The 15,631-nt window shown below is 43.9% G+C and overlaps 1 protein-coding gene across 20 annotated transcripts in view; it reads left to right on the top strand.

Annotated features, from left to right (window-relative positions):
• CACNA1B (calcium voltage-gated channel subunit alpha1 B) overlaps positions 1-15,631 on the top strand; it is a 504,183-nt gene that overhangs the window by 424,963 nt on the left and 63,589 nt on the right. For all 20 annotated transcript variants that reach the window (XM_034793506.1, XM_034793514.1, XM_034793505.1 and 17 more), the window contains 3 exons: positions 4,414-4,530; positions 10,059-10,124; positions 10,780-10,871. In XM_034793506.1, the coding sequence (XP_034649397.1) occupies positions 4,414-4,530; positions 10,059-10,124; positions 10,780-10,871 (275 nt within the window). The remainder of the gene's footprint in view (positions 1-4,413; positions 4,531-10,058; positions 10,125-10,779; positions 10,872-15,631) is intronic.

Raw genomic sequence — 15,631 nt, forward strand, 5'->3', positions numbered from 1 at the left:
TTTCTCCAGAGATTAAATTAGCTTTGGCCTCCATGACAGAGTGCAAACACACACGTTCCGTAACCATTTAATGCAGGGTCGTGGGAGGACGTTGTCTTCTGGGAAGCAACCGAGAAGAAAAAGCAATGCAAAGTTCAAATGATGCCTTTCTAGAATTTTCATGGTGAAATCTGAAAGGTGCGTGCTTGATGTGCTTGACGGTAACTAGAATTATTACAGCAGTGATGGTCTCAGGCCGTGATTGCACTACCCAATTTGTGTGTGTGCAAAAGCAGGTTCTGAATGTACAACAAGCGAGGGCACAATTTATTCTCATACAACTTTGTCACCCATGTTTGAGAACGTGGGCCTTGGTACTACCCGTGGTGCAGCTTAATGGTTTAGATCCTGATCCTCCATGGGTTGAACCTGACATGCTTGTGGAATCCCCTTGACTTCACTTTCTAGGATCAGGGCTGCTGGAAACAACATGCCTGAACTGACAGAACCTCCTGAACACACACATAGATAGGGTGAAATCTTGGCCCTCTTGACTTCAGTGAGAGTTCTCCATTGACTTCAATGAAGTCACTTTTCACCCAAGGTCATTTCCCTTAATGTTAATAGAGTCACGTGCATTTTGGAAGACCATACCCTTCTCTCTGCACATTTCAGACTGTTCACACACTCATTCTTAGTGATATCGTTGAAATGTTAGTTCCCAACTGTCACCCCTACAGTGCAGTAAAGGCTCCCCGAGATATCCCAGTCACAGCACTGAAGACCCAAAGGCTGACCTCTGTCCTCAAGGCCAAATTCCTGCCACATGCGGCGCATGGCTTTGGAAAAACCGTTATTCTGAAGGAAGACGGCTAGCCTGTCTGCAGTGAAGACGCAGCAGCATGGGCCGTCCAAGCCCATCTGGAACCCTGGCAATGTATTCAGGTTGCTGGTCCAGGCCATGACCTGAGCCATTGCATCTTCATGCTGTATTTATCCACGGTAGGCTAAAGTCAGTGCAGGTATGCCTACCCGAGCTGCAACCACAGCGCTAATGGTGGAGTAGACATATCCTATAGCTGCAGTCCATTTGTTTTCTGTTATATCTCTGGGCCAAATTCAGTTTTGACAGTGTTGGCATAAGTTAGCTGAAAGAAAAAAAACAGGCATATGAAGCACACTAATGTAATTTTCACTGATTTCATCGTTCTGTTAGATGTAACTAACATCGATATGATAGTCCGTGGGAATGAATTCAGTTGTGGCATAAGGCGTCACAACTGCCATTTCAAATAAAAGCTTCTGGAATTAACTTAGCCAGTTATTTTGCTGCCAATACCCAGAGCAGAATAAAATACAGATGGCTTTTCTGCATCTTCACTGCCTCTGCTGACACTGCCAACAGTTTAGCTGTCTGCAAATGAAGCCGAGATGATGCGGTAGATGCAGAAGGAGCAGATTTGGACAATAGCAGGATGTCATATTTATGGTCACTTTGCTGCTTTTAAATATGGTAAATAACATGATATCATGGGAATGGGTAAAAGCTAATACTTAATAATGTCACCCTGGTCAGTCTTCAGCACCTGTGCAACAGAAAAAGGGGGATAGCAAGAATGAAACAAATAATCCACAGGAATGACATTCGTGTGTCACATAGAGTTAATTGAAAGGAAAATCAGTGCAAAAACAATTGAGCACAAGAAATATTGCAATGTGGAGTTTCCCCTTTAATTGCATGTGATCCTAATAACTGCTGAGGCACTCTTGCCAACGAGGGGCAGGATTTCTACACAGTGTACTGGGGGGTAACACACACGCAATACCGCTTTGATTATCACAGTTGCGTGTGTAATGTTACCAACCAGTGAATAGCACGGAGAACCGTCCCTCAAATGCTTCGTAACTGTTGATAAAGTAGGATTTTCCTGGGTCTCTGGTCATCCTCCTCTGGGCTGTTCATTTTGTTACAATTGGTGAAATGGTGGCAGGTGTGTTGGCAAAGCAGGTGTTGAGCCTGGGTCTGTTCAAAAAAATAAAAAAAGAACTGAAAGTTGTTAGCCACCCAACTCCCAATAAATTTCAATGAGAGTTGGGTGCCTAACTCCCTGAGGCATATTTGAAGATTCGATCCTGGACCAGGTTCATGTGGGAGAGATCTTAGCACTTCTTACCATTACATAGTTGTCCTGTGTTCTCCCGTAGAGTGAAAAATTGAGTTAGCTAATGCAGTGCTGACCATGACACTGATCAAGACAAATGTTAAGCATCATATCAGCTGACTGTGATTATGAGGGAGTTCTAACTGGAGTCTGGACAAAACAAACTATAACGTTTTTACTACTAAGCAAATGCGGTAATAATCCTTAGGGGGGAAAATGCTGTATAAATGCACTTCTAATGTTTTATAAACTCAGGGCCTGATCCTGTTCACACTTACTGTATGTGCACAGAACTACTTATATGAGGAAAGTAGTCATGTGCGTGTTTGTATGTGCAGGATCTGGCCCAAATATCATGCCATATCTACCTATTGTATCAATGGGAGTTAAGGGCCTGATTCTCCGAAGTCATGCACCTTATGTGGTCAGATGGGGCCTGATCCAACACCTGCTAATAAGGTGAAGTCTTTCTATTGGCTTCATTGGGCTTTGGATCAGGCCTGCACAAGGTCAGTATGAAGTGCGCCCCAATCCCAGTGGTGATATGTACCCCCACTATGCACAGATGCAACTGACCACTCGAGATCTTAGACCGTGTGTTTAGGTTGAAGCCTAGATTAAAGCAATGAAGTTTGGATATATTTACATTGCTGTGTAACCACAGTCAGAATCTGACTCCTGTCCATAGATGGCCTTTAATGCTGAGCTGAGCTCTGCTAGGTATTTTATGAAGGAGCAACAACCTAGAGAAAAGTATAGTTTTAAGAAATAATCTTTGAATCCTCCGCGCTGTTTTGCTAACCTTGAAGAGCCCAGGAGAATCCTTGCTTGCGTTTTGCCTGCTATGATCTGCCTTCCGTTGTAGACCAGAAATAGCTTTGTGTTGTCTGCTCTTTCATTGAACATCTCTGTGCTTTTCTCTTTTCTCTTTATTTTAGGATTGAGTCTGACATACAGTATATGCCTAACTCTGAGCCGCTTGCCTTTTAAACACAAAACAAGTGCATGTCTGAAACTGATTTCTTGAACCAGTTGATGGTCTCGGTGGAATGCAGCACTATTGGCCCAATTGCTGAGCTGGCATTTAAATAAGTTCATAGATAAAACAAGCGCCTAAAAACTCAGCATGAGCTATGCACCCAAATAAACAAGAGCTTTCAGTCACTTTAATCTGAGCAGGTATCTTGTGGTAAAAGATGATGCGGGGGGGAGATGGAAGAAGGGGGAGACTATACTGATTCATCTTTAGCTACAAGGCCTCCTTATGATTGTGTCCCCCCCTCCATTGCTTAATACTAGGTGGGATTTTATGTAGTTAACCTTGTCAAATTAATTCCTGGGGTTAAAGTTTCACATTCATGAGATTTGGGATCAGCGCAGGCAGGGGGACTTTTTTTTTTTTTAAATCTACTTAGATTCCCCCCGGCCCTCCTATTTTAACGTTTGCATGTTTTCTTTTGGAAAGACCCCCCTCTAGATTAGCTCATTAGTTGAGCTATTTTCGGTCAAAGAAAAGAAAAGGGAAGGGAGGAGGAGAATCAACCAAAACAATCAAATGAAAATCAAAATCCCTGGCATTTCTTTGATCCACCTTAAAAGGGATATTTATGAATCATTAATAAGTCAGCAGGCTCCTAAGGGCAACCCCTGCTGCTGAACATTCAACCTTCTCTCAAGTCACTGTAGTCTACAAATGATCAGGCTTCTAAAGATAATGGTCATGCCCCAGCAATGCTTGTCAGCAAGGCTCCTGTCCTATCACCTGTTGTGTAAATATTTCTAAAAGGAGGGCGCTTTAAAGTGGATTGGCTGATCTCTTCCTTTGTCATGGAAGAAGCTAATGGTATCCACTGTTATAGACTCCCTTGGCTTACGTTGGATTCACTCTAATAAAAATAAAATGAGCCAACCCAAGGCTTCAAAACAATCCCACTCAAGAGCAAATAATAATAATGCACCATCACCTTTCCTTAACGGTTTGGGGAAACCTGCTTTGCATAAAGAAAACAAGAATTCAAAGAAAAGCGTGTGAGGGCCGTTTTTCTTTTTTATTATTTACCCAATAGCCGAGGGAGGGGCTTTTGTAGAGAGGGGTTTTCTCGACTTACTGCATGTGGAGTGATCTGCACTGACGAATGTTTCTTTTGGAAGGTTTTCTGGTGGCCGATTTGCTGCTTAGATCGTGAAGCCGGTAATTTTAATTTCTTTTTTGCGGGCTGTGGTTTCTAGTCGCGTTAATTTCTGAAGGACACAAAACCTTTACTTTCCACAGGACAACTTCATCAACCTCAGCTTCCTGCGGCTCTTCAGGGCAGCCAGACTTATCAAACTTCTTCGCCAGGGTTACACCATCCGCATTCTGCTCTGGACATTTGTACAGTCTTTTAAGGTGAGTGGCAGCCAGGCTTGAGAGCCGAGCGGGATCAGCTAATGCTTTGCACTTCTGTAGCATCTTCCAGAGGAGGACATCAAATACTAAAGAATGAAGCTTTTCAGCGTCCCGAGAAGGCCATTCTCTGATAACCTTTCTGTAAGATGGGTAATTAACTTGATGAAGGTCCTCCTTGGTCTGACTTTCAGAAGCACTGACTACCCCTAACATCCGACAACAGTGGATCTTGCTGGTGCTCAACACCTTGGAAAATTAGCCCCAAAGCGAGTCAGTTGCAGACACAGAAATAAAGCGCAGGAGTGCAACACGTTCCAGTCTCCTGCTCTATCTGCTGCAAAACCTCTTCTAGAATGTAACAGTGGCGAAAACAGCTGGGGTCTATAGATATTTAGTAGGGCTTTCCAAAACCTATAGAAGGTAGAGAATGAGTGGGGCTTGTTTGGATTTTAATTCTGTAGAAGGGCTGTAATTAAATTCTGTAGATTAGGAAGACTATCATTTTCTCCTAAATTCTATAGGGATGTCTCAGTGTAGTCACCAGACCATCTGCAATGATAATATTTAGCATATATTATTACTAATTGTTTCTACTGTGGTAGAGGCCTCAGCCTCATGGTGCTAGGTGCTGTACAAACACACAAGTAAAAGATGCCCCAAAGAGCTTACATTCTCCTGTTAGCCAAGGGCTCAAAGTGCAGACCTATCCATTAGCCCACATCCACATGCAGCTAACAGCATTTTCCCCTACCCTGACTTAGGTGCATACACTGAGTTACAGCAGAGTGTGTGATGTACTGCTCTGTATGTCTATGTATCATCTGTCAGGATTTCTACTGCGTATACAGCTTCCCTCTAGCTTGAGGTCTTACAGCTGCCGCTTTAGATCATTGCATGGAAGTTTTTGCTGCAGGAGCTCTCCTGAGAACAATAGTACAGGTTTATTGTGTCTAGGGCCTTCCATGCAAACTGCCCCCCCTGCAAATGCCTTACAGAGTTAATCCATAAATAACTACAAGGGAAAGTGAAGTCCAGAGGGAGCGTGTTTGGAATGTGACGTGGAGTCAGCGAAGCAGGATGTTCCCAGTAGCAGAAACTTCCTCCAAGAGTAGGTGAAGGGGATATGGTCAAGGACATTGCTAGATGGCCAGGGGAAGTGGGAAAGGATTGTTCAGAGGACCTGAGCGCAATATCAAGGTTGGAAGGGACCTCAGGAGGTCATCTAGTCCAAGCCCCTGCTCGAAGCAGGACCAATCCCCAGACAGATTTTTGCCCCAGATCCTAAGTGGCCCTCTCAAGGATTGAACTCACAATGCTGGGTTTAGGAGGCCAATGCTCAAACCACTGAGCTAACCCTCTGTTGGATTTCAAAACAAGGTTTTGAAATAAATGGGGAGGTGTCGGAGAATGGCAATGGGGCTCGTGTCACTACAGCAGGAAGGCAGCAGTATGCGGTGCAGGCTGCAGCCTGGAGAGCTGGAACTTGAGTTCATTACAATGAGATTGTATTTAAAATCCTTTGAGAGACCGTGGGGCAGGCAAGCTGGTGGTTTCTAATACGCCTTCAACATTTCCACTCTCGCCCAGATGTCAGGCCGTGTAATTAAAGAGTCTATTGCTATGGCTGGTATGCTTTAAAATAAACACCCCATGACGTTTGTTTGATAGCACTTTCCTTAAGGATTCAATCCATGGGCTGGGTGGGGGAGGGTTTTAGTCTATCATAGCTACAGCAGCCAGTTTAAAACTAACCAAAAACATCTCCCACCCTTGGACTGAGAATGTTCCTCCTCCGAAATAAACCGGTGCCCACAGAATGGTGGAAGGGGTGGGCTTGTAGTTAAAATACAAGAGTGGGACTCAGGAGGCACTGGGTTTGGATCAACCTCTGCCACTGACAGAGCAAGTCACACGGATCTTGAGCAAGTCACCCGGCCTGGTCTTGAGAGAGAGAGAGAGAGAGAGAGAGCTGCAGCTGCATGAGCCAAATACTTTGGCTGGACTTCTAAGAGAGCCGGATAGTCGCAAGATCGCTAATAACATCTGTAATGATACAGGCCAAAGTCAGATGATCCGAAACATTTGGGGGGGCAAGAGAATCATAAAATCATAGAATATCAGGGTTGGAAGGGACCTCAGGAGGTCATCTAGTCCAACCCCCTGCTCAAAGCAGCACCAATCCCCAACTAAATCATCCCAGCCAGGGCTTTGTCAAACCTGACCTTAAAAACTTCTAAGGAAGGAGATTCCACCACCTCCCTAGGTAATGCATTCCAGTGCTTCACCACCCTCCTAGTGAAAAAGGTTTTCCTAATATCCAACCTAGACCTTCCCCACTGCAACTTGAGACCATTGCTCCTTATTCTGTCATCTGGTACCACTGAGAACAGTCTAGATCCTCTTTCAGGTAGTTGAAAGCAGCTATCAAATCCCCCCTCATTCTTCTCTTCTGCAGACTAAATAATCCCAGTTCCCTGAGCCTCTCCTCATAAGTCATGTGCTCCAGCCCCCAATCATTTTTGTTGCCCTCCGCTGGACTCTTTCCAATTTTTCCACATCCTTCTTGTAGTGTGGGCCCAAAACTGGACACAGTACTCCACATGAGGCCTCACCAATACTGAATAGAGGGGAATGATCACATCCCTTAATCTGCTGGCAATGCTCCTACTTATACAGCCCAAAATGCCGTTAGCCTTCTCGGCAACAAGGGCACTCTGTTGACTCATATCCAGCTTCTCATCCACTGTAACTCCTAGGTCCTTTTCTGCAGAACGGCTGCCTAGCCACTCGGTCCCTAGTCTGTAGCAGTGCATGGGATACTTCCGTTCTAAGTGCAGGACTCTGCACTTGTCCTTGTTGAACCTCATCAGATTTCTTTTGGCCCAATCCTCCAATTTGTCTAGGTTTCTCTGTATCCTGTCCCTACCCTCCAGCGTATCTACCACTCCTCCCAGTTTAGTGTCATCTGCAAACTTGCTGAGAGTGCAGTCCATGCCATCCTCCAGATCATTAATGAAGATATTGAACAAAACCGACCCCAGGACTGACCCTTGGGGCACTCCGCTTGATACCGGCCACCAACTAGACATGGAGACATTGATCACTACCCGTTGAGCCCGATGATCTAGCCAGCTTTCTATCCACCTTATAGTCCATTCATCTGGCCCATACTTCTTTAACTTGCTGGCAAGAATACCGTGGGAGACTGTATCAAAAGCTTTGCTAAAGTCAAGGAATAACACATCCACTGCTTTCCCCTCATCCACAGAGATGGCCTTGTATGGAGAAACTGCACTCTGCTTAATATACGACCCTATCCAAGACTGATTGATGATTCGACCTGGAAACCAAAGTGTGTCCCCACTGCCTGCTGATAATACACTGCACTTCTGTAGCAACTTCTATCTGACTCAATAAGCACTGCAGACATGAATGAACATGTCCTCACAACTCCACCCTGAGGCAGATAAGGATTGTTACCCCCTTTGGCCCAAGCGGTTCACTGATTTTCAGGGTCTTGTAGGTTGTTTCTGTTGGGAGGAGAAATCGACGATGGAGTTGGGTATATTCATTGGTATGATCCTGTTTTCTTGCAAGGAATGTACCAAGTCCTGTTTCCAGGAATCAAACAGCGAGAGACGGGTTCTTTGCTTGCAGTTTCCAAGCCTCTTTCCAGCCAGCACTCAGCCCAAAAGGGCTCTCTCTCAGCTCTTTCCCAGGGTCACGCTACAAGTGCTTCCCTGGCAGTCTGTCAGGCTCCCTTGCTGCCTTCTCCGTGCTTCTGAGGTGTTTCTCCTGCTCCTCTCTCTCTCTCTCTCTCGCCCATGGCTGCAATCAAATCAGTCCCCTACCGCTGCATTTGTTATCGGAATCCCAGGAAACTCCTTGGACTGCATGGCCCAGGACTGCATGCGGTCTGGCCTCGGGCGATGGTTTTCCCTTGTTTCAGCTACTGCTAAAGAAAGGGGCATTTAATTGTTCCCTCATTTGGCTTGAATGGATCATCACGCCCCGCAGCTCCAGTGAGGTGGTCTGAGTGCCCAGCCCTCAGAATAACAATATTATTGTCCCCATTTTTTACATGGGTGGAAACATAGGCACAGAAGAGCCTGGTCCTGAGCACTTACAGTTCCCGGTTATCAGCGTCTCTCTTCCCCCCCACACCGTGCTGGTTCAGCTGTGCTAGCTGGCCTATGGAGGAGCTGCAGCTCCAGCCATTCTCCTCCCCTCACATCTGCTCCAGGGGAAGGAGCGAGCAGGCACATCACTCCTGCTCACCCAGATGCAAGGTCCTGGTGACTTGCACAGATTGGGTCCGTACTAACTCTCAGCATGGGCATCTAGGCCGAGTCAAAGTCTAGCCCTTAATGATTTAGCATGAAAACTTTTTCCCGCCAATGTAATTTTCTGCCCAATTAAAACCAATGCTTGCTTCTTTGTAGACGTATTTTTCTCAGAGAATGTTTTTTTTTAAATTTTTTTAGAAATAGCTATTTTATCATTGTGTAACTTTGCCTGAGAACTGCCAAGGTATGTCGTTTCTAAGCTAAAGTATGCACCATGCAGTCTGTTATTGCTTCCTCTCTGGGTAGGTTCTGTCTACTCACAAGGATATGTATGCAATATAACACTGGGGGAAACTAACTCTATAAAAAAATCCTAATGGTTTGTAATAAGGCAAGACCTGCTGCCAGCAATGTATCTTCTGAAGGTCTCCTTTGCGCCACAGCCGCTCCGGTTTCTCTTGCTAGTGCTCTCATCCAAACCACACACAATGTGACAAAGCACCTGGCTAACCAATAATGAGTAGGTTTCAGAGTAACAGAGAGAGGTTTTAGTTGGGGGCTGAAGGTGACAGCTAGTGGTGTTCTGTTATTTTCTTTGTTGGGCCTGTCTTGTAGGAGGTGACTTCTGGGTACTCGTCTGGCTCTGTCAATCTGTTTTTTCACTTCAGCAGGTGGGTATTGTAGTTTTAAGAATGCTTGATAGAGATCTTGTAGGTGCTTGTCTCTATCCGAGGGATTGGAGCAAATGCGGTTATAACTTAGAGCTTGGCTGTAGACAATGGATCGTGTGGTGTATCCTGGATGGAAGCTGGAGGCATGTAGGTAAGTGTAGCGGTCAGTAGGTTTCCGGTATAGGGTGGTATTGATGTGACCATCGATTATTAGCACAGTAGTGTCCAGGAAATGGACCGCTTGTGTGGATTGATCTAGGCTGAGGTTGATGGTGGGATGGAAATTATTGAAATCATGGTGAAATTCCTCAAGGGCTTCAGAGTTGGTAAGACAACTCCCACCTGTTTATGCTCTCTGTATGTGTGTATATATATCTCCTCAATATATGTTCCATTCTATATGCATCCGAAGAAGTGGGCTGAGTCCACGAAAGCTTATGCTCTAATAAATTTGTTAGTCTCTAAGGTGCCACAAGTACTCCTGCTCTTCTTTTTGCCAATAATGAGTAAAGACTCTTGGCTAGTCTGTGGCCCTGCTTTGTTAATGCTGACCCTGTTGGTTTTTCTACAGGCCTTGCCTTATGTGTGTCTCCTCATTGCGATGCTCTTCTTCATCTATGCCATTATCGGCATGCAGGTAACATTTTGGCTTCAATATCTAAAAATCTAAGATTTGCCGTGCTGACGCAGAGCATTAGACAAGCTATTGCTACAGCCTGCCTCCAGCAGTGGGCCTATTTCAGAGTAAGGTGAAGAGCTCCCCGGGCTCCAGAATAGGAGAGGTGCAGAGAAGGCATAAAGCCCCCTTTGCCCCCACCCCAAGGTCCTGTGCCAAACAGCGCTCAGACGCACTGACAAATTGGGCCCTGGGTGTCCGAAATGTGTGTTTTTTCCCATCTGATATTCCCTGGAGATCCAATGCAGCCCAGGTGTTCAGCGGAAGTAACTCTGATTGAAATCAATGAAAGTTACACCTGCGTATGCTAAAGCTGAATTGGCTCCATCAGTTTTGGGGACAGCCAGCTGGATTTGCATCCAGGCCATCTTCTCTTCTGTTTGACGTCTTTCCTGCTCCACCCCTGCCTCCACAGTATATGATCCACCCATTTTGCCCATCTGCTGAATGTCAACTCGATGCAAGTTACATTACCACCCTCTCTAACGTCTGTTTTATGCACAGTTATGCCAACTGTGCTGCTGTCATGCATCACTGCTGACTTGCGACCAGAGATTCCCGGGGGAGCTTACCCCAGGCTGCATTTGGTCCTGATTGCTTTTGTTTTCTTTTGCAGGTATTTGGAAACATTGCACTAGATGATGATACCTCAATTAATCGACACAACAACTTCAGAACTTTCTTGCAAGCCCTGATGCTATTGTTCAGGTAAATAAAATAAAATCTACGAACTTTTAGGTTTTCCACATGAGTAATAAATAAGTTTCTGTCTTCATGTGCCAGTTTAATTTGCTGAGGTTATTTGAGTGATAGAAGTCCTCCAAGCGCAGCAGTTGTAGTGAAGTATACCTCCCTCCGTTTTCTGTTCCTCATGGTTAGAGCTGTACACATCAGCTGGAAATGTATCTGCCAGACTTTGCACACAAATTGCTGTTTCATTTCAGGTGAGTTTATGCCACTCAGAGTTTGCTGTTTTGACAGATTCAACTTAACGGTTATTTTTGCATCATGAGCAACTTGAAATTTCATATTTCAAAGCTACTTGTGGTTCAGAATGAATCCATTTCCACTTGCACTCATTTGCGTTGGAAAAGGAATCCACTTTTAAGTGAATTGTAGCCATATTTTCAGCCGTCTGTTGCCTTTTCTGTGGTTCTAACAAAAGGAGAAAAAAACAACCCTCAATATTTGGTAGCTTTGCCTTTTATTGTGTATATTTCACTGACAACTGGGTGGGCTATATGTTATGCACAAGAAATGGTTAATTTTTGCATAAGGCTACTGCTTCCGCAAGCCGCTAGCACCAATGTCAGGGGCTCAGGCTTTGGTCAGCCAATGAAACTTTATTCTGATGATGTAATGCTTGTAACTGGATATCCTGCTAAGAATCTTGATTAATGGAGTGTGTGTAGAGCCAGACAGACATGAAATTAGCTCACTCTGGTTTGCTTATGCAGTTTAAAATAATCTGGTTGAAATTAATCTCTTAATTTCTGGGAGAGTGGCACTATATGTGAAAGAAAGCATAGAATCACATGAAGTAAAAATCTTAAATGAACCAAACTGTACCATAGAATCTCTATGGATAGTAATTCCGTGCTTGAATATTAATATAGCAGTAGGGCTATATTACCGACCACCTGACCAGCATGGTGATAGTGACTGTGAAATGCTCAGGGAGATTAGAGAGGCTATTAAAATAAAAAACTCGATAATAATGGGGAATTTCAACTACCCCATATTGACTGGGTACATATCACCTCAGGGCGGGATGCAGAGATAAAGTTTCTTGACACCTTAAATAATTGCTTCTTGGAGCAGCTAGTCCTGGAACCCACAAGAGACAATTCTTGATTTAGTCCTAAGTGGAGTACAGAATCAGGTCCAAGAGGCGAATATACCTGGACGCTTGGTAATAGTGACCATAATATAATTAAATTTAACACCCCTGTGGCGGGGAAAACACCACAACGGCCCAACACTGTAGCATTTAATTTCAGAAAGGGGAACTACACAAAAATTAGGAGATCAGTGAAACAGAAATTAAAAGGTACAACACCAAAACCAAAATCCCTGCAAGCTGCATGGAAACTTTTTAAAGACACCATAATAGAGGCTCAACGTAAATGTATACCCCAAATTAAAAAACATAGTAAGGGAACCAAAAAAGAGCCACTGTGGTTAAACAACAAAGTAAAAGAAGCAGCAAGAGGCAAAAAGGCATCCTTTAAAAAATGGAAGTTAAATCCTAGTGAGGAAAATAGAAAGGAGCATAAACTCTGGCAAATGAAGTGTAAAAATCTCATTAGGAAGGCCAAAAAAGAATTTGAAGAACAGCTAGCCAAAAACTCAAAAAGTAATAGCAAAAAAATGTGTAAGTACATCAGAAGCAGGATGGGGGGACACTGGATGATCAAGATGCTAAAGGAGCACTCAAGGATGATAAAGCCATTGCGGAGAAACTAAACAAATTCTTTGTATCAGTCTTCATGGTTGCAAATGTGAGGAAGATTCCCAAACCTGAGTCATTCTTTTTAAGTGACAAATCTGAGGAACTGTCCCAGATTGAGTTGTCATTAGAGGAGGTTTTGGAACAAATTGATAAACTAAACAGTAATAAGTCACCAGGAACAGATGGTATTCACCCAAGACTTCTGAAGGAACTCAAATGTGAAATTGCAGGACTACTAACTGTAGTCTGTAACCTATCATTTAAATCAGCTTCTGTACCAAATGACTGGAGGATAGCTAATGTGACACCAATTTTTAAAAAGGGCTCCAGAGGTGACCCCAGTAAGCCTAACTTCAATACCAGGCAAACTGGTTGAAACTATAGTAAAGAACGAAATTGTCAGAGACATAGATTAACATAATTTGTTGGGGAAGAGTCAACATGATTTTTGTGAAGGGAAATCATGCTTCACCAATCTATTAGAATTCTTTGAGGGGGTCAACAAGCATGTGGACAAAGGGGATCCAGTGGATATAGTATATTTAGATTTTCAGAAAACCTTCAACAAGGTTCCTCACCAAAGGCTATTAAGCAAAGTAAGCAGTCATGGGATAACAGGGAAGGTCCTCTCATGGATTGGTGACTGGTTAAAAGATAGGAAACAAAGGATAGGAATAAATGGTCAGTTTTCAGAATGGAGAGAGATATATAATGGTGTCCCCCAGGGGTCTGTACCGGGCCCAGTCCTATTCAACATATTCATAAATGATCTGGAAAAAGAGGTAAACAGTGGGGTGGCAAAATTTGCTGCTGATACAAAACTTCTCAAGACAGTTAAGTCCCAGGCAGACTGCGAAGAGCTACAAAAGGATTTCTCAAAACTGGGTGACTGGGCAACAAAATGGCAGATGAAAGTCAATGTTGATAAATGCAAAGTAATGCACAATGGAAAACATAATCCCAGCTATACATATACAATGATGGTGTCTAAATTAGCTGTTACCACTCAAGAAAGAGGTCTTGGAGTCATTGTGAATAGTTCTCTGAAAACATCCACTCAATGTGCAGCGGCAGTCAAAAAAGAGAATAGAATGTTGGGAATCCTTAAGAAAGGGATAGATAATAAGACAGGAAATATCCCATTGCCTCTGTATAAATCCATGGTATGCCCAAATCTTGAATACTGCATGCAGATGTGGACACCCCATCTCAAAAAGATACATTGGAATTGGAAAAGGTTCATAAAAGGGCAACAAAAATGATTAGGGGTATGGAACGGCTGCCATATGAGGAGAGATTAATAAGACTGGGACTTTTCAGCTTGGAAAAAAGATGACTAAGGGGGGATATGATAGAGGTCTATAAAATCATGACTGCTGTGAAGAAAGTAAATAAGGAAGTGTTATTTACTCCTTCTCATAACACAAGAACTAGGGGTCACCAAATGAAATTAATAGGGAGCAAGTTTAAAACAAACAAAAGGAAGTATTTTTTCACACAATGCACAGTCAACCTGTGGAACTCCTTGCCAGAGGATGTTATGAAGGCCAAGACGATAACAGGGTTCAAAAAAGAACTAGATAAATTGATGGAGGATAGGTCCATCAATGGCTATTAGGCAGGATTGGCAGGAATGGTGTCCCTAGCCTCTGTTTGCCAGAAGCTGGAAATGGGCAACAGGGTCTGGATCACTTGATGATTCCCTGTTCTGTTCATTCCCTCTGGGGCACCTGGCACTGGCCACTGTCAGAAGACAGGATACTGGGCTAGATGGAGCTTTGGTCAGATCCAGTATGGCCGTTCTTATGTTCTTAACTGTAATAAAATCAGATTTTTTTTCAATCTTGCCCCTGGATCCTTTGGGCCAGATCCTGGCCCCTGATATAGCCCTTTTTTTTCACAGCAGCACGGGAGACTGTAAAGTTAGTTTAACCAGCCAGCTGAGGATACTCCTAGAATAGGGGGAATTCCTGAGTGGCCTAGAGCTGACTTTGCTAGCTTTGTGCTATACCATCGCTGTAGAAGGGTGGACAAAGGTCTGGGGCCTGACTCTGGTGATCCCCAGTTGCACCTTGCACAACTTAGAGAAGTCTCATGGCTGCTCTGACTTGCACAAGGAATTGAACCAGCCCCAGGATCAGGGTCAAGGCACATGAGTCGGGTACTGTGTGGATGTTTTAACAGTTCATGCTGTAATATCCTATGGAGTTTGTCAAGTTTAGCGGGGGGGGGGGGAAACAAGTGGAATAACAAATATGTTAGGACTTCAGAGCTGCAGCACCTTATGCCCACTTTGCACAGGTGTAAACAGCTCCATAAGATCCGGGCAATGGAGAATCAGGCCCTCTGGCAGAAGTTATGGACTTGATGCATCAATTATTGGGTGAAGTTCTTTGGCCTGTGATATACGGGAAGTCAGACTAGATTATCATAATGATCCCTTCTGGCTTTATAATCTATTAATCTGAAACTAAGTGTCAGAGGCAAGTAGGATGACCAGACAGGGGGTGGGGGTAAGAGGAGCCTATATAAGAAAAAGCCCCAAATATCGGGACTGTCCCTATAAAACCGGGACATCTGGTCACCCTAGAGGCAAGGTGGGTGAGGTAATATATTTTATTGGACCAACTTCTGTTGGTGAGAAAGACAAGCTTTTCGAGATACACAGAGACACACAGAGCCAGTCCCTCTCACCAACAGAAGTTGGTGGAATAAAATATATTACCTCACCCACCTTGTCTAACATCCTGGGACCAACGTGGTGGCAATTACATTGCATACAAGTTAAGTTTCAGTCATTTGATGGAAGAATGCTTGGAAAAGAGACAAGAAGTGACTACTGCTATGGGAGAAGGTACATTTGGCTGAGTGCCTCTGGGACTGGTGAATTTATTTATTTTTAAATAGCGTGTGACAGTTGGGAGTCACTTTGGGAAAATTTAAGGTTATATTTACATCTCTTTCTTACTACAGGAACTGCTGCTATATAGAACACAGGGAAAGAGAGAGGGGGGAA

This window comes from Trachemys scripta, chromosome 17 (assembly GCF_013100865.1).
Source record: "Trachemys scripta elegans isolate TJP31775 chromosome 17, CAS_Tse_1.0, whole genome shotgun sequence".
In the NCBI taxonomy this organism is placed as follows: Eukaryota; Metazoa; Chordata; order Testudines; family Emydidae; genus Trachemys; species Trachemys scripta.